Source organism: Tympanuchus pallidicinctus, unplaced genomic scaffold, assembly GCF_026119805.1.
Source record: "Tympanuchus pallidicinctus isolate F22 unplaced genomic scaffold, pur_lepc_1.0 scaffold3, whole genome shotgun sequence".
NCBI lineage: Eukaryota > Metazoa > Chordata > Aves > Galliformes > Phasianidae > Tympanuchus > Tympanuchus pallidicinctus.
In genome coordinates, this window is record NW_026294747.1 from 6,274,632 (window position 1) to 6,293,455 (window position 18,824).

At 37.3% G+C, this 18,824-nt stretch overlaps 1 protein-coding gene across 1 annotated transcript in view; it reads right to left on the reverse strand.

The window, feature by feature from the left end:
- Positions 1-1,488: 1,488 nt before the first annotated feature.
- LOC128086869 (leucine zipper protein 2-like) overlaps positions 1,489-18,824 on the reverse strand; it is a 152,374-nt gene continuing 135,038 nt past the window's right edge. Inside the window, exons 10-12 of the mRNA XM_052695861.1 lie at positions 7,160-7,246; positions 2,485-2,562; positions 1,489-2,011 (exon numbers count right to left, since the gene is read on the reverse strand). Of these exons, the coding sequence (XP_052551821.1) occupies positions 1,907-2,011; positions 2,485-2,562; positions 7,160-7,246 (270 nt within the window). The 3' untranslated portion in view covers positions 1,489-1,906. The remainder of the gene's footprint in view (positions 2,012-2,484; positions 2,563-7,159; positions 7,247-18,824) is intronic.

Below are 18,824 nucleotides of genomic sequence, written 5' to 3' on the forward strand. Positions count from 1 at the left end.
ATGAATGCCAAGTAGGACAGCTTACCTCATTTCTCTGAGATGTGCTCTTGAAGATATATCTTCTTTCCAAAGAGATGCTTGAAACAGCTTTCATGGCCTCTTCACAGTCCATACCTTGGATATTTCAATTTCACATGCATAAAAAGTTCTGTTTTTGACATATTTGGAATTAGGTGCAGACTGTTGCTATGACAGACTTTTGCTTGCTGAATTTGATGGGTACAATCTGATGATGCTGGTCAAGATCAGCTGTGAAAACCCACATCTCTGTTCTGATTATTATTGTATCTGGGATTTCACTTCTTTTGATGCTTGACATGGATAATCTTTTTGTTGACATTAGTTTGACTTTGCTGAGAAGTACTTTGCCATCATTTAGTCAGCTTGTGAGCTTCTTTTTACAATTCTTGAGATTTCTCCTGGCTGGAAAACCTACCATTCTGCAACATCCACTTCAGAGTAGGGAAGCACGTACAAAACATCAGAGTGAAATGTGTTTCTGATTCAGAAGCAAGGAAAAGCAAACTAATATGAGTATGTTATTTTCAGTCAAGGAACTGTTACAATGTAGTGCTATATGTAGACAGGGAGCTTAGGAGTTACAGGTGCTTAAAACACTTAATATGCAAAAGGAAAGCATTAAAGCTTTCTATTAGGCAGTGAATTGCTCTTAAGACACTAGTTCTTGAAATGTTTCCCTCTCAATCACGAGGTACATGTATTCTACTTATGATGACATGCACAGCAAGATGACATTCTTGCTTTTCCTTTCTGCTTTCAAATTCCTTGCAATAGGGTACATGACCCATGAGAAACCAGAAGAACCCTAGGAATCATAGAACACGCCTTCTCTTCTCTAAAACACTCTTCTCTGCTGTAGTGTCCTGTAGTGTCATCTGCTGTAGTCAGAATGTACTTTCACAGTTTCCAATATATTTATATTGCTGAGGTGAGTGCAACTATGAAGGATGGAAGTGATTTCCATATAGGGTACTAAGAAATTTTAGCTCATTTGAAAAACTTTTTGCTTGGATCCTAAAAACAACTCTTCCTACATCTGACCTTGAACTCTGCATTTCTGCCAACAGTTCAGGGCTCAAAATACAACTAGTGACAGCAGTTAGAAAAAAAAGCAACCAAAGATATTTTATTAAGTAAGCAGATGTGAAATGGTATTACTCAAAGTCAAGTATACATGGAGCCCTATTGTCCCATCTTTACATTTATTCTGATGACAGAATCACAGAATCACAGAATCACCCGGGTTGGAAGGGACCTCAAGGATCATGTAGTTCCAACCCCCCTGCCCAGCAGGGCCACCAAACACACATTCAGATCAGGTTGCCCAGGACCCCGTCCAACCTGGCCTTGAACACGTCCAAGGACGGGGCATCCACAACCTCCCTGGGCAGCCCATTCCAGGGCCTAACTACTCTCCTTGTGAAGAACTTCCCCCTAACATCCAACCTAAATCTTTCCTCCTTCTGATGAGTTGCATTGTACTATGACTAAGTTTATGTAGATTTTTAACATATATTTTTCTGCATTCACTGTTCCTTACTTCTTGATCTAAAATCTAATCTGACATAAAGGTACATTAAATAGATCAGACTGAGAAAATATTTGGGAATGGCTTTTTTAACAAACTAATTTATAGTACATAATTACTAAGTCAGGTATAATAATAGTTCAAAAACTGGACTGTATTACAAAGCATTTCTTCAAACATTCCTTTTGGATTATTGCTGAAAGGTACTAACTGGTCTATTCTTGACTAGCTAACAAACGTTCATAAAATAGTGAAAAATGCATGCTTTAGAAATCTGGTTTATTCCTGCCTATGGACTAAAAAGAATGTGAAGTTGGAAGCAAGTGATGAACATTTGTAAATGTGCATTAGTGGCATTTACAGTTTCTTTTCTTTTGTGCTAACAGAATCTTCAAAGTTTTTCTCATTTTTTTCAGGTGATTTTTTGTCTTCAGGTTTAATCCATGGAGGGTTGTGCAACATCTGCTGAGGGTGAAAGCAGCATCAGTGCAAGCATCCTTTGACAGTGGAAAAAACCATGCAACACTAAGTTTTTTTTATTTATATTTTTAAACTTGCTTCTTTTGGTCTCTCAAATGAAAAGCACAGGTGTACAATTCATGTAAGACTTTTTCATTCGTAGGATTACTGATTACAGCTTGGCATAATTGCAGATTCTCCTACTCTTCCCAATGCTGTGGATATGACCATATTAAATTGAGCCATTTGACTACAAGGCTACTCCAGGTCAAGTATGAAACAGTTTTGAAAACTGTTAATAGCCAAAAGCTATCATGAATAGATGAACTGAAATGTGGAAGAGTGAGAGTCTGTGAATTGAGTAAGCAGTTCTGTCTCAAAAGCATTAGAATAGAATGTGTAGAAATACTTCAAGTAACTTAATGCTTTGCAAGATCTTTTAATAAAAACCCAACAATTTGTTGGAAATTGAATACCTGCAAGCTTGTCTCTGTTTCTGCTGTCTTCAAACGAGATGTTGAATTACTGTAATTCCCCAGACATGTCTTGCCAACCTGTCAATACAGATATCACAGGTAATTACTGTTATTTTTTTCCTCTAAAATACCCATTTAAAAAAAAAAAAATCTAATCATTGGTGACACTTCCCTGGGTAGTCTGATCTTCTTGTAAATCTTTAGGAATTTAATATTTAGTTTGCTTTTTTCCTTCTGTTTTTATCTCATAGAATCACTAAAGTTGGAAAAGACCTCTAAAATCACCAAGTCCAACCTCAACCCATTCCCATCATGGCAACCCAGTGCCACAAATTATACATGTTGAATTATGAGTAGTGAAATTCATTCCTATAGTGGTTCCATGGAACAGGTGAATAATTACAATCTTCTGTTGTGTGTGAGGAAATAGTAACACTGAAAATTGACATTGGAATTGAGGATTCTGGTGTCCAGAGAAGGATAATGAAACTGGTGAGGGGTCTGGAGCACATGCCTTATGAGGAGCAGCTGAGGGAGCTGAGATTGTTCAGTCTGGAGGAGGGGAGGCTCAGGGGAGACCTTCTCATTCTCTATAACTACCTGAAGAGAGGTTGTAGTGAGCTGGGGATTGGCCTCTTTTCTCGTGTAACTGGTGATAGGACTGGAGGGAATGGCTTCAAGCTGCGCCAGGAGAGATTTAGGCTGGATGTTAGGAAATACTGCTTCTCTGAAAGAGCGGCCAGGCAGTGGAATGGGCTGCTCAGGGAGGTGGTGGAGTCACCGACCCTGGAGGTGTTCAAGGAATGTTCAGACGTTGTGTTGAGGGATGTGATTTAGTGACAACTATTGGTGATGGGTGCATGGTTGGACAGGATGATCTTGTAGGTCTTTTCCAACCTTGGTGATTCTATGATTCCATGACTCTTTTATTATTCTTCTCTTGTCTGAACTACTAGATCTCTTCTGTATACTAAGCATAGAGCTTATAGAGTAGAGAAGTCAAAGAAATCTCAAGGTATCAGAAGGCTTGTTAGTCTTGATCACTGTCATTTTACTCCAACAAGAATGTCAATTTCTTTGCAAATATACTTTTTTAAATGATGGAAAACAGAGGTGAATAGTACAAAGAAGATGCTGTAAGAATTACATATCAGACTGCAAATCAAAAACACCTCTGCATTATAAGGCTTATGTCTTTAAATGGGACTAAAATTTCTACTGTAATTAAATTAAATGTCCATTCAGGACTAGAATTAATGACTCTATAGGCAAATAAATTAAAATGTGAAACACAGTAAAGCACAGATAGTCTTTGGCCATTGCTTTAATATTTACTCACATTGGAAGTTGTATATTGGTTTTGTTATTAAAAACTAATATATGCAAATGGAGTGAGAATTAAATGAAAGTATTTAAGTTGTAAAGGCTCTTTTCAACTGAATAGTGACTTGACTTCTTCCAAATTTTCACATCTTCCCCGGGATGTTTCCCCTCAGCATAAATTCCAGGAAAATGTTTGAGGCTAAGCCACAACAGAGTATCTTTACACACTCCACAAAATCAGAAGAGATGGTGAAAAAAAGTATAAAAATACTTAATATATAAATTTCTGCTTTGCTCATAGTAATATGAAGGCAAACACACATTCAACAAGAAACCAATAATCTAATGTTTGAGCATTTAATTTTAAAAGCTCTTAAATACAACACTGAAAATTCTGAATAGTGATAGCTACAAATGCATTAGTAGTGTTGCCTTAAGCAATACATTTTGTGTATGCAACAGCAAAGAGAGAAATTTAAGAAGATATGATAACTGAGGTTGGGCATATTGTTGAAATACTGTTCCTTCTTGATTAGTTTAGTATGCGATTTTATTAGCTAGACATATTTATATGAAATTCAGGTCATAAAATGTGCAGCTTGAATCATTAAAGCATGCAAAATTTCAGAAGTTATGGTTTTCAGTTTAGCTAGTGAATTATACAGCAGAGTAGGAGAAGTTTGCAGCTTGATGTATAAATTATAATAGTGGATCAGCTAAGTGTGCATCTTCATTTAAAAAGATTTTTCAAAAAGGCAATCAAAATTCAGCATTTCCTTGGCTATTAAACTATTCAATTTCATCTGCAAACTGGCAAATGATGCAACTACAAGGGTATCCCATTCTATCTAAATGCTGAATAAGAGTTGTGTTCGTTTCTGAAGTAATCATGTCATTTATCACAGGTAGACAGGAAATCAAGAAAATATTTCCATCTCTACTAATGTGATAAATTCTGGCAAATTCCTATTTGCACATATGGAAATAGGAGAATATGAGAAACAAAATCACGCTTTCTAATATAACACAAATTCTATCAGATGTTGCAATTTATTTGGTATTTGAATTGTTATTAATCCATGCATAATAATACAGGCCTCTTTCTTTACTGTATATGTGGCAATCTCTTCATTTCTAAAAGGCAATGGTCTACATGTCCATATAGCAGATTGCTGTTATCTCAGACTGCAATTTGCTAGGTCACAAGATTTTAGCTCTCCACTGAAAGAAGTATGCACTTACCGTAGAATATATTGAGTTGTAAGGGACCTATAAAAACCATCACGTCCAAACCTTAGCTCCACAAAGGACCACTCAAAAATCAGACCATGTATCTGTAAGTGTTGCCCAGATGCTTCTTGAACTAATTGAATGGATATTTTGAATTCTTATATTTCATCTTTTTTCCCCATAATAATACAACTTTTCCAATTTTTGAAGTTGAACATTAATCATTGACATATTTACAGAATAGCTGAACTATTAGAATGTCATTCTGCTATGGAAATAATGTTATTAGGCAAGTTAGGTCTACATTTTATTCCAGAAAACTGTTTATCAGATCTGCTAAAGAATTTTAACAGAGCAGTATTACTGAAATCACTTCAAGAATTCTATAATGATTTTCATCACTGGAATTCTGTTACGATAATGATTTCTTTATTCTCTCCCATTACTTCCTTGGGAAAGAAAAGGGAGAACACAGAGCTGACAGAGAAAAATGAAGGTAAATGCTGTGGTTGCTTAGAAACATGAATAAGTTTTGGTCCAATACTCAGTGTTCTTTGTCATGGAATGATTAATGAATGTGTAGTGTTTGTTTACTACAGGAAATTAAGGCAGTAAATAAAAGCACTATCACTTTTACCCATCAGTTACTCTACAAGGACACAGTGAGAAATGTAAGATGAGAAAAGAACAAATAAACATTTTATAACTTGTTGGGTTTTAGCACAACCAAGAAGATAGCTTTAAATGACACATATAGGAAATATTTGAAATGAAAAAGAGACAAAGGACAAAGTTGTCTTTATGAATCAGAAAAGGCTCCCAGGAAATTTATATTGGTCACACATTGGCACAAGCTGCCTAGGGAGGTGGTGGAGTCACTGTCCCTGGAGATGTTCCAGATGTGACACTGAGGGACGTGGTCAGTAAGTATGGTGTGGGTGAGCTGGGTTTGGACATGGGGATCTCTAGCGGTCTTTTCTGGCCTTAGTGATTCTATGATTCTGGGAAGAGAGAAAATAAATATATCTTTAACAGTGAAACTGAAGTTAAGATTTTATGGTGTTAGACAGACTGTATGTTTTGAAAGAAACAAAATGTGCTATATACTATATTCTACCCAATTCTGGCTATCACAAGTCGTACATCAAAGTTCATGACAGCAAAGATGTCAGCAGTGTCTAAATTAAATGAGCTAATTTCATTTGGCCTGTCCCTATCCTGTCGGTAAACAGCATTTCATTTGTACTCACTCCAGTGTATACTATATTAATTATAATGGACAAGCATAAAGCCATGAAGAAAAACTGCAGTACGTTTACACATTTGAGACAACTGGAAGAATGTATAGCAGCTGCAAAACTTCGGGTAAATACACAAAAAAACAAATAAGGCTAAAAGTACAAGAAAAGTTCAAATGGATTCTCAAGACTGAAATTTTATCTAAGTGATAGTGTTCATAATCCAAGTGGAGTTAGTTCCAGCTTCAGAACATTAGATTTTATTCTTTCTTCTCCTTTATTAGTAAGATCTTGAGATGTAATGTTTCCTTAGACATAAAGAAGATGCAATGTTTCTTTAGACATAAAGTTTTGACAGCAAATTATGCACTCTTGCAGATAGTGATAGTATGCTATTAATCTTTGCCCCTGTAGAGAGTGTGGCAGAGGAGAAGTCTGTTTATAACTGAAGAAAAAAAAAAAATAAATAAAAAAGAAGAAATAAAGATAATGAAGAAAAAAATAAATAAAACAATAAATGTATACATAAATGTGTAATTTATTTAGCTTATTTGTTAGGCACTCTATCACCTGGATCTACTCCCCAGTCTTTTCTTTGTACTGTGACATATTGCTGTGATTGCTACCAGCAAGCCACATCTCATCTCCATAGGAGATGGTTGTGTGTGGATGAAAGTGCTCAGCAGTTCACTCAAGAACTACTGTGATTGATATTTTTGATGCTATCTTCCATACTTTCACAAGCTAGAACTGTGGATCCTATCCCACTGTGGATGAGATTGCCTATGTTCACTATTACATCATCACTTAAGTAAATCACATGGATAATCACCTAAGGTTTTGATGTTTTCATAGCATCTAGATTAAAACCTGATTGAACTCACATCCTGAGAATTGCACTCCTGCACACTCTGGTTTTCTTCCTTTCTTGAGGCCACGTGCAGACTCTCTTTCTCTGCTGAGGCATTTTGCTGGATATTGAAAAAAAAAGAAAGAAAAGGAAAATTAAACCAACAGTTAATACAGACAAAACTTCATAAGAGTCAGTTTAGAAAATCAGGAAATTACAAAGATCAGATATTGCAAACAGCTAACTACTAAACGCACTGCATTTTCCGTAAGTTTTATAGAAAGGAATGTTTAATGTTCATGTTTTTGAATATTTAAAGGGAGGTGGGAGGCAAATGGATGAGGACAGGCTCTTCTTGGTGCTGCGTAGTTACACAATAAGGAGCAGTGGCCTAAAACTTGAACATAGGAAGTTCCATACAAAAATATGGGAAGACTTCTTTATGGTAAGGGTGATGAAGCACCAGAACAGGATGCCCAGAAAGGCTACAGAGTCTCCTTCTGTGGATATATGTAAGATCCATCTCAACGCCTACCAGAGCAACCTGCTACTAACAAAGAGCAACCTGTTAGTAACAAAGAACAGTGCTTGATAACAATGAACAACTTAAATAAAATTTTCTCTTCCATCAACGTTTAAATGGGGGGAAGAAAGAGAAGTGTAAAGGAGAAAAAAAAAAATTTCCAAACTCATATTTCTGTGCTTCTTGTGAAATAATGGATTATCATTTCATAACTGGTCTTTCATCTGTACTGAGTTATTTGCCTGTTTGGGCAGCAATCGTAGCACAGCTCTGCAAACTTAAATTTCCTCTTATTGAATAAGATGGCTATACGTGCATTGAATGATTCACAGCACAGGTACAGCACACATTAACCTGATTTCTTGACTACCTACAGCAGTAAATCTACACAGGAGGCTAAGAAAACCAGTCAGCTTGAACCTTTATTAACAGGAGAAAATAAACACCTCTGCCTAGATATCAGATTTCTCAGCATGTCACACTACAAAATGAGGGAAGTCTAAGAGATTTAGGGGAGACTGCCACCAAGGAAGCATTTTTCCCATGTCTTGCTTTCAAATACTACTGCTAATAAACAAAATAAAAACATTTCCCATTCTCATCTGATAACACTACAATCTGAGTGTAATGCTTTATCCTAGAAACTTCATTTGTTGTATGATTTCTACTTGACAGGCAGCACATCATCCAAGCTACTGCACAACAATCATCTCCAAATACTTTTCATATTGTTACCCTATGCCAACATTGATCTGTATATCTTGAGATCTAGATTGAAATGCCATGACACTTCTTGCATGGGTCCAAGGTTACCAGAACCATAAAGACAAAAAGGAACAGAAGATGGGAAGGAGTTTTGCCAGGTCCAGATTAGTTCCTATAGATTTGAGTTCTGTTCTTACAGTCAGAATGGCATAGAACATTCTCACATTTTATGCAGGAATGTTTAATCAATAACATTTCAAAGCTGAGATTGACTTCTTACACCAATCAAGGGAAAAAAAAATCAATATTAAAATAAAACACCAATACTTTTGAAGGTTTATAAGTTTGCTGATTATGTAGGAAGTTTTCAATAAGACTTTGCAAACAAAAGTCTTCTTGAAAGAATAACAACTCTTTATTATTAAAAGAAGTCTCTCATAATAAGAAAAGAATATCCTATTCTCTGCCGGAATGAAGTCCATTTACTAGATTGACAGCTAACCTGATGAAAATGTCACCAAGTACTCTGGAGCAAATTGATTTGGAAACAGTTTCTGAATTCCTTCCCAATTTGTCCAGAGCTTTTCTGAACTCTCCCCAAAACTTATCTATCCAGGATTTCACATGTGAGCATTTTTTAAAGGACCAGCAGTCCTTTAACCTTTTTTTCTTGGAAATATTTTTAGTTCCAAAATCTTCCTGGTGAGACTTCACAAACCTGACTAGAAAATGAAATAACTTGAAATAACTTGAAATAAGTTACATTTTTACCATGCATTATGCACACATGCTTGCTCATGGAACCCACTGGTGCTCGCTTGGTTTGTGTTCAAAATTTCAGAATACTTATACCTGAAAAGCAAGCCAAACTGATCAGTTCTTTCAGTTCTCTTCCAAAGTCTGTACTGGAAGAAGCTACAGAGCCTGTCCCTGCTACAAGCCTTTGGCATTCATTCACTTATACTTTGTACATTCTTTTACTTCCAATGTCTTACAAATGTTCTTCTCAAAGCCTGTATTTTTATTGTACTAGCCTCACTTTATGGCTAAAGAAGACCAGAAAGTTAAATCAACAGAATCCCACCTTCTATAATCTTTTGACTTTGAAACACAGCTGAATTCTTTCCTATTGCAGAGATGATCACAGAATGGCTTGGGTTTGAAGATGGTTTCAACCCTCTGCATGATCATGTTATTGAATCCTGCATCCTTCCTCATGGTTTTTCAGCATGACTGTACCTCTCCTTCTCTAGTCAACATTTGGTGATAGGAGATGTCACAGTTATACTGACAGGTCTACTCGCCAGATGATTTGCCCACACAAACCATCACATTTATGTCCTGTAACTTCAATCATCAGGTCATTCTTTTCCACAACAGGGGTTTCTATTGATATTCAATTACCACTGAGGATAAGGAAAAGGCAGAGGTTCTGAATGCCTTCTTTACGTCTGTCTTTAAAAGTCAGACCAGTTATCCTCAGGATACTCCTCTCTCTGACCTGGTAATCTCGGCTGGGGAGCACACTAACCCCCCTGTGATTCTGAAAGAAACAGTCAGAGACCTACTGCTGCAGCTGGACTGTCACAAGTCGATGGGGCCAGATGAGATCCATCCGAGAGTGCTGAGGGAACTGGCGGAGGTGAGAGCTGAGCCGCTTTCCATCATCTGTCAGCGCTCCTTGTTGACTGGTGAGGTCCCAGAAGACTGGAGGCTTGCCAACGTGACTCCCATTTTCAAGAAAGGTCGTAAGGAGGATCCGGGGAACTACAGGCCTGTTAGCCTGACCTCGGTGCCAGGGAAGGTTATAGAGCAGATTGTCTTGAGGGAGATCATGCGGCATGTGCGGGATGACTGGGGGATCAGGCCTAGCCAGCATGGGTTCGTGAAGGGCAGGTCCTGTTTGACCAACCTGATCTCCTTCTATGACCTAGTGACCCATCTGGTGGATGAGGGAAAGGCTGTTGATGTGGTCTACTTAGACTTCAGCAAAGCCTTTGACACTGTCTCCCACAGCATTCTCCTGTAGAAGCTGGCAGCCAAAGGCTTGGATGGATACACTCTTGGCTGGGTAAGGAGCTGGCTGGAGGGCCAGGCACAGAGAGTGATGGTGAATGGAGTCAAATCCAGCTGGCGACCGGTTGTGAGTGGTGTTCCCCAGGGGTCAGTGCTGGGGCCTGTCCTCTTCAATATCTTTATTGATGACCTCGATGTGGGCATCGAGTGCACCCTCAGTAAATTCGCAGATGACACCAAATTGGCTGGAAGGGTGGATCTGCCTGGGGGTAGCAAGGCCCTACAGAGGGATCTGGACAGGCTGGAGAGCTGGGCTGAAGCCAATGGGATGAGGTTCAACAAGGCCAAATGCCGGGTCCTGCACTTCAGCCACAACAACCCCAGGCGACGCTACAGGCTTGGGGCGGTGTGGCTGCAGGACTGCGTAGAGGAAATGGATCTGGGGGTATTGATTGATGGTCGGCTGAACATGAGCCGACAGTGTGCCCAGGTGGCCAAGAAGGCCAATGGCATCCTGGCTTGCATCAGAAACAGTGTTGCAAGCAGGAGCAGAGAGGTGATTGTTCCCCTGTATTCAGCACTGGTGAGGCCGCACCTGGAGTGCTGTGTCCAGTTTTGGGCCCCTCACTGCAAGAAAGATATTGAGGCCCTGGAACGTGTTCAAAGGAGGGCAACAAAGCTGGTGAGGGGTCTGGAACACAGGGCTTATGAGGAGAGGCTGAAGGAGCTGATAATGTTCAGCCTGGAGAAGAGGAGGCTCAGGGGAGACCTCATTGCTCTCTATAACTTCCTGAAGGGAGGCTGTAGTGAGCTGGGGGTCGGCCTCTTCTCTCGTGTCATCAGTGATACGACCAGAGGGAATGGCTTCAAGCTATGGCAGGGGAGATTCAGGCTGGACATGAGGAAGTATTACTTTTCAGAAAGGGTGGTCAGGCACTGGAATGGACTGCCCAGGGAGCTGGTGGAGTCACCGACCCTGGGTGTTCAAGGAAAGACTGGATGTTGTGTTGAGGGACATGGTTTAGTAGGAGCTATTGGGAATAGGTGAACGGTTGGACTGAGTGATCTTTTAGGTCTTTTCCAACCTTGGTGATTCTATGATTCTATGATTCTATGATTCTATGAATTTTCATGTTAAAGAAGTACTTCAATTAAGGATACTCATAGGATCTAATAAAATAATTGTACAGCATTTTGAATGTAAGAAAAACAAACTAAGCAATTTCCTACTGAGCAGAGAGAGGTTTATAATAACTTAATAAAATAAATAAATCAGTTGCATAAGAACCAAGATAGTTTTTCTACAGTGACATACACCATTATGACAAGCATATCCATAGTCTGGACTTTCAGTCCAGGAATCATTAAAGTTTTTCCAGAAACAGCTTTGCACTGGCCCAAACATACAAAATAACACACAGAGAAAGCCCGTAAGCTAGCAGGCATGCCTGCTCTACCTGGCTATACTTCATTACATTAGACTGGTGCCTGGAGCAAGATCAGCAGCAGAGCCCTCCAGGCTGGGGATGTTGGCATTCACCTCCTTCCAGAAAGGCTGCTAACCACGAAAACTAGAAACATGTAAAACAACCAATGCCAGAGCTGTGATAGAATCTTAGAACCATGAAGGTTGGAAGAAATCTCTAAGATCCCCAAGTTCAACCCCATACCATCTCCGCCATGCCCACTAGCCGTATCCCTAAGAACCATATCTCCATGTTACATGAGCACTCCAGGAATGGTGACTCCACCATCTTCTCAGACAGCCTGTGCCGATGCAGTACCACTCCTCAATTTTTCCCTGACATCCAACCCGAACTCTGGAAACCAAGGAATTCATCTGCAAACCACTGGCACGCACAGGCCAGTTATTCAAGAAAAGATGTTGATTCTATCATCTTTCCCTTCCTCCTCTTTTTAGTTCCAACCTTTGCAATTACAAAAGTAGAGTCACTGTTAGCATCGTGCAGTAGAATTTGTACTTGCTCTCCTAGCTCTATGAATTTCAGACATTTTAAAGGGGTAATCTTTTAAATCTCTCCACAACAGAAATCACAGATAAATACATATGATTGCCTGCAAACAAAAATAAAGCAAATCACTGTAACACATTTTTTAATATCCTGATTATAAATTCTTTCACAGTTTAACTCACACACAGAAATACATGAAAAGTCCAATTCTAATAACAAAACATTGCACTATGTGTTACTATGATGGTAATGGGTCACTGCATATGCATACATATATTTGTGTACATCTGTATACATATTTAAAAGAGCTAACTAACTTTTCTCTACCAAATAGTCAATACTATTCACTAGTAGGAGGAGAGACACAGTTCACTTTTCTTTTCTACTCATTTCCACATCACAACTACAGAGTTATGTTTACATAGGGCAATTCATCTCAAAGGACTGCAAATCCAATGGCATACAAGATATTTAAATTTCTACATATTGTTTCTTAAGCAAACAGAATTCCCTTTTTTTTTTTGTTTGCACTATACTTAAACATCGTTGAGGTGGAGAATATCTGCTTTCTCATATACATTATGCCAACACTGAACATAACAAGTTTTTACAAAGAATCCAGGAAAAACTCAGTTCCAATGAAATTGAAAATTGTAAGCACAACTTTAACATGGACAATGAAGTAACATTTTCCTTTCTTCACTTTTCATGAGTATTTGTGTTAGTTATAAAGGAATTTCTCAGAGATGAATGTTTATGATAAGCTCACATGGCTGAACATCCATCAGAAGGAGAGGATTTATTCTTTCAAATAGATCTTCGAGATGATATGAGTTATATTTAGATGGGCTTACTTCCTGAAGCATCCTTTCCAGAACATTAGTATGAGTGCACTATTTTCCCTCACATATGCACCTGCCTCTCTTAGTATTATATTATCTTGTGTACAATATAGGCATTCTAGCATTTTGGTATGGGATTCTTTTTCTCTTGAAAAACTACTCTAGAAGAAGAAAAAAAAACTTCATAAAATCTTATTGCAAAGAGCTAGGGAAGGGATTCTGAACATTTCTAGCATCATTTGGAGCATTTCCTAGTACATCACAATTTTCCCAGTTAAAGTGAGTCTCCTCAGGAAAATAATACCTGAAACAGGCATGAAAGAGGCACAGTAGTTGAAAATAATGACAGTTTACCTTCCTTTGGTAATTTACAAAATATACTTGCATTTTCAGAATGGAATGAAAGTCCTTTACCAATGTACAGCAAACTAGAGTTTAAGCTGATGTTGAAATACCTCCAATGGTAGAGCAAAGCCCTTCTACAGAAATTGATGGGTAGCTATTCTAGGGCATCTAAATAGGCAATAGAGGACTGTTTAAACAGTCACCAAAATACAATGCTACCTGCATATGAAAAGAAGCCATATCTGTCCACTATGATATTGTGCTCTGAATTCCATTGTTCTTTTTCTAGCACAGCTCATTTTGAGAGCATTGCATATTTCATAATTTAACCAAATGCTTTCCAGTAGAACTTTCAACTGACATTTTTCTGTTGCCCAACCTGTATCAATTGCATTTTCTTATGTTTCCACACTCAGTTTAGGAAAAGAAAGAAAACAAAAAACTCTCATGAAAATGTATGCAATAAAGTTTTTCAGGATCAATAAGAAGCGTTCTGTAATGATTTGCTGTATATTGATTTTCAAGACTCTCAAAATGATGCGTTTACTTTAACTGCAACCCAAGGCTCATGCTAGAGGATACCTCAATTATGTGATTTGAAGAGATTAAGAAAAAAAATAAACGTTTTCCAGTGAGACTTAATAAGAAGAGCTAAAAGTTACCCATCTTAAATGAAAATATTAGAAATATTATTCATAAATTAATAAAATGGTTTGGTTTGGAAGGGATCTTAGAGATCATCCGATTTCAATCCCCCTGCTAGAGACAGGGACTCCTCCCTCTAGACCAGGTTACTGAAAGCCCTATCCAGCCTGGCCTTGAACACCTCCAGGGAGAGAGCAACCACAGTTCCTCTAGGCAATCTGTTGTCCTCATACTGACCTTGCGAAACCCACAAAAGTAATGGCCATAAGATGAAGACAATACACCACACTTCCTTCCCTTATGGCAACTATACATATTGTATGAAACATGTGAGAATGGAAAACACTGAAAATTACTGTAGACAGCTGTCAGTCCGCTTAGGAAAATTAAGCACTAGGAAGATAGCATATATCACAAAGTTTTGGGTTCTAATAGAGCTAAGCATTGACAGTCCAAGTTGAAGTTTCAATCAATAATGACTATCATGCAAGAATCTAAATAGGGTACTTCACAAGTGTCTGTATGTTTATATATCATAGTTTATTATAATTTACATCAAGATTATATTTCATGCTATGTAACACAGTGATTCAGATATAATTGTGTGCCTGTGTATGTGTGCACACTCAAGTACGAAAGAGAACATAAGATTGAGATTAAATGCAATCAGTCAAACTACTAGTTATTATTTTTCCTATAAATAGGACATGATAATGACCCGTTTCTTATTCTCCCTAACTGACAGGTTATAAAGAGAACACAGTAAAAACTGAGATAGTAGTGTGTCAGAAGTGGAGCACACTAAAGAGGACACAGCCTGGAATACTTAGCATTTTGCATATTGTTTATATATTGGCTATAAAAACATGTGCTGACATCTTGTGTTGAATTCTGCATGTACCATGTTTATAGCCACAGCCACTTAAGGAGATGCTGAAAAAATGCCTTTCTCATGGCAAAACCCATCTGATCATTTCACAGAGTGACAGTTTTGGTAGAGGCAGCAATAGGTTTGTTCTTTTTTGTATGCATTTTTCCTACATTTTCTTCTAGGATTCACAGTTGCTGTTGAACAAACTATTACTATGCTTGCTGCTATCTTCAGATCAGAAGGTCACTGCAAGTTTTCTGAAGCATGTATTTTGCTTTTTTTCATGAAACCAATCAGATAACATTTTCTTAAGGCTCTTACTACCATGGAATATAAAATATATGTGTATACAAACCCAGTAATAACACAGTAACATTTAATTCTGAGTACATTCTGACAAGCTAAATTTACTCTACAAGATCATTTGGGCTTCTAGACTGCTCTTGCTTACACGTTTCTGCAGTGTGCCTACTTATGAATAAAGAATTGACTAAGCAGAAAAAGCTTTTTAAAGCGCATTTTGACACTGGTGATAACGGAACTAAACTATAGTCATCTGAAATCTTTTAATGCTTGGCTAGAGGATAGTCAGGCATATTCTGTGTACAGGACAATTCTACCACTATAAAATTTTAGGTGCTGACAATTTGTGGAGTTAGAAGGAAGATTCTAAATAAAGAAGACTTTTATAATTTTCTTTAGATAACAGAACTGAAGACTGCAGTTAAAAGCATGAGGGAATACACAACGTAAAAAAATAAGAGATTTGAGAACAGATGGTATTCCAGCATTATTTGAAATGGCACAGCATCCCAGGAATGCAAAAACCCCAACTGTTCAACTTCAAGGGTCAGTGACCCTCACATTTATGAAAATTCAATGAAAAATAACTACTTTTAGAATTGAGAGTCTAATAATTTCTCATCTGAGGTTAGCCCATTGGTTGTTTGCTCTTCAATAGAGGATAAGATCTCCCTGAAAATAATGCTTATTATTGATTTCCATAACCACAACAGATACAAAGAGTACCGTAACACTAGTTGAACAAATTGTCAGCTACAAGACACTATTTTTCCACAATCTCTGCTGTTAGTTTTTTTTTGTTTTTTTTTTTTTGCCAGCAATGAACAAGAGCCTGAATGCCATGCTTGTAAAAATCTGCACCAGTGAAAGAAACTCAGTTTCACAGCTGTTATGATAGCATCACTGCTATGAAAATGTTGCCCATGTAGCCCGTCTTTCATCAATTTAAACATACTGAAGTCAGAAGATGCCAAATCTGGACTATATAGTAGATGTGTAGGACAATCCAGCCAAGGCTGGCAACGGGCTCCACGGTCTTCAAATGAGCATTCGATAGAATGAATGTGATTATCTGTTGGGTTTTGTGTGTAGGCAGGGAGGTGTTCTGACAGCTGCCTACAGCTTCTGTCTCATTTTAATCAATTGGTTGATAAGTGAAGAGGAGAAAAATACCTTTTGAAAAACATATCTTTCATGAGTGTTTACTAACAGCCAAAAGTGTGTGTACTAACAGCCTTAATTAAAAAAAAAAAGTTATGCTTTATATAATCCAGTCAAAAAATTAACGCAGTTTCACTAGATCTTCTCTTCTCCCTTAGCAGGCCCAGCTTTAGTTAATCCTGTTTTTTATAGTTGAGAGAAGTGCTCTCCTGCTATGGAATTTGCTTTCTTTCAAATCAGCATGGGTAATACTACCAACATTCCCTGAAGGCTATTTCTGCCTCTAAAGATATAGTGAGCATTCTGAGGAGAGCTGACTGCTGTTGGAAGATGTTGGCAATATATTATGAATTTGCTCTTCCTAAATCCTAGGCACCACTGGAACCATCTCAGGGTAAGCTGAGCCTGCTCAGCATTCACTAAAATTAGGTACCATTAGAGATCCTTTCTTCTGTTGGTTTTCTTTTTTTAAATCCTATGATCCTTCTGTGTGGACATTTCCCTTAAATTAACCTCTTGTCCTTCTCACAGATTTTAGAGAATACACTTCTGTAGCACTATAGAATTTCAGTCCCAAGTTTAGATCTCATGGTAATACAATTCAGTCATGTTTACAGTTCTATCATTTCACCTCTACAGAATGCCTTTCCATAAATTTCTCAAAAGTTGATCCTAAAACCTTTATTTACATCACATAGATATGTGTATCTCACTGTATACACTTAAAAGTATAAAAATATCATTGCTGAACTGCTTCCAAGGCACAATATTGCACCCAGCACACTAACATGGTCAAGCTAAAAGGTAAAGCAGAACAATCTTTAAAATGGCCAAGAGAAGAATTACATTATCTGAAGGTTGTAATCATTTGACCTAAAAATATGAGTGGATTTGTCATGTAGCACATCAAGATTATCTTGAGCTAATTGTACTGTTGAGAAACTTTCTAAGAGACTTCTAGCATTCATATCATTAATAATTTCTGTTTCAATCATAAAATTTTATTGTTTTGTTTCTCTAACTCCAGCAAAAGAACTGGAGGCAACTTGAGAAATGATAACTGTTTATATAGCAAAGACATAACTGTTTTTTTTAACACATAGCTATCTAAAGGATTAGTTCTGTGTCACACTGTCACTTTTACAGGCCTGGCATGAAGTACTTCAATTCTTTTTCAAATAGTTTATAGTAGGATTATCTCTACTACATTTTTCTGCCTTGTATTATCTAACAAAAATTTTTCCTCTCATTTGACTTCTCTCCCAAATAACCTACGACCAAAAATCCATTACAAGTTTGCTGTTGACAATGGGATAGAGTTTTCCTTAATACACATATCAATCATGGATGTTTTCTATATAGGTACATAAGAATCCACTGTAAATAAGCACAGAAAAATGAATTGTTAACTGTCAGTGCTTAATGAAAGGCAAACAGTTTCTCCAGGAAAGAGAAAAACTAGAAAACATTATAGATAAATGTGCATATTAGTAAATTCATCTCTGAATAAATATATGAATAAATGTAAGCAGATATGGTTGCATTAAACCAGTTTTGGATTGCCCAATAAAGGTAGAGGTCACAATCCAGTAATAAAGAATATGCCTTTCCAAGGATCTGGGTTCACCAAAGGAAGTATTCTCCAAGAACATATTCCTCAGTTTTAGGTCAGAAGGCTATTTCTTAAATTGCTCAAAACTAAACTGAATTTGAATGTCTTAGGCCTATTCTGTATTTCTTATGTTTGGTGGTTCAGTGCAATTGCTCTAATTAAATTACTAGAAAATTCTATTTTTATTAATAGCCAAAATACTCGGTTCTCGAGAATCAATTGATGACACATCTTTCTGACATTTTCCAAATCATATCTTTCCTCAAATAAAAGAACACTTAACTATCTCTAATGTTCCCCATCTGGTTTCATATACACATTTAAAGTGAAGCTTTGTAACAATAGATTAATAATAGATGTTGTATAGAGGATACCAACATTAGTAATTATCATCTACACCATGAACACATCCTCGGGCAGAGAAATTCCCTTGGGAGTCATTTCACAATTATATTCAAACTGAAAAGCCTCTTAAAGTGATTAATTAGACCCTCCACAGATTTCAAATCTTTTTACATGTAATATTGTGAGAAAATGTATTAATAATAATAATTCTTGAAGTAGATATCCTTAAATGGAATTGCAAAGGAAAGTAAATTCAGTTTCTTTCTAATTGCCCTCATCTAACAAAATGAAGTCTTACAATGGCCAACCTTCTTACATATCCATATGTTTTTAATGGAACCGGTCACAAACACCAGTG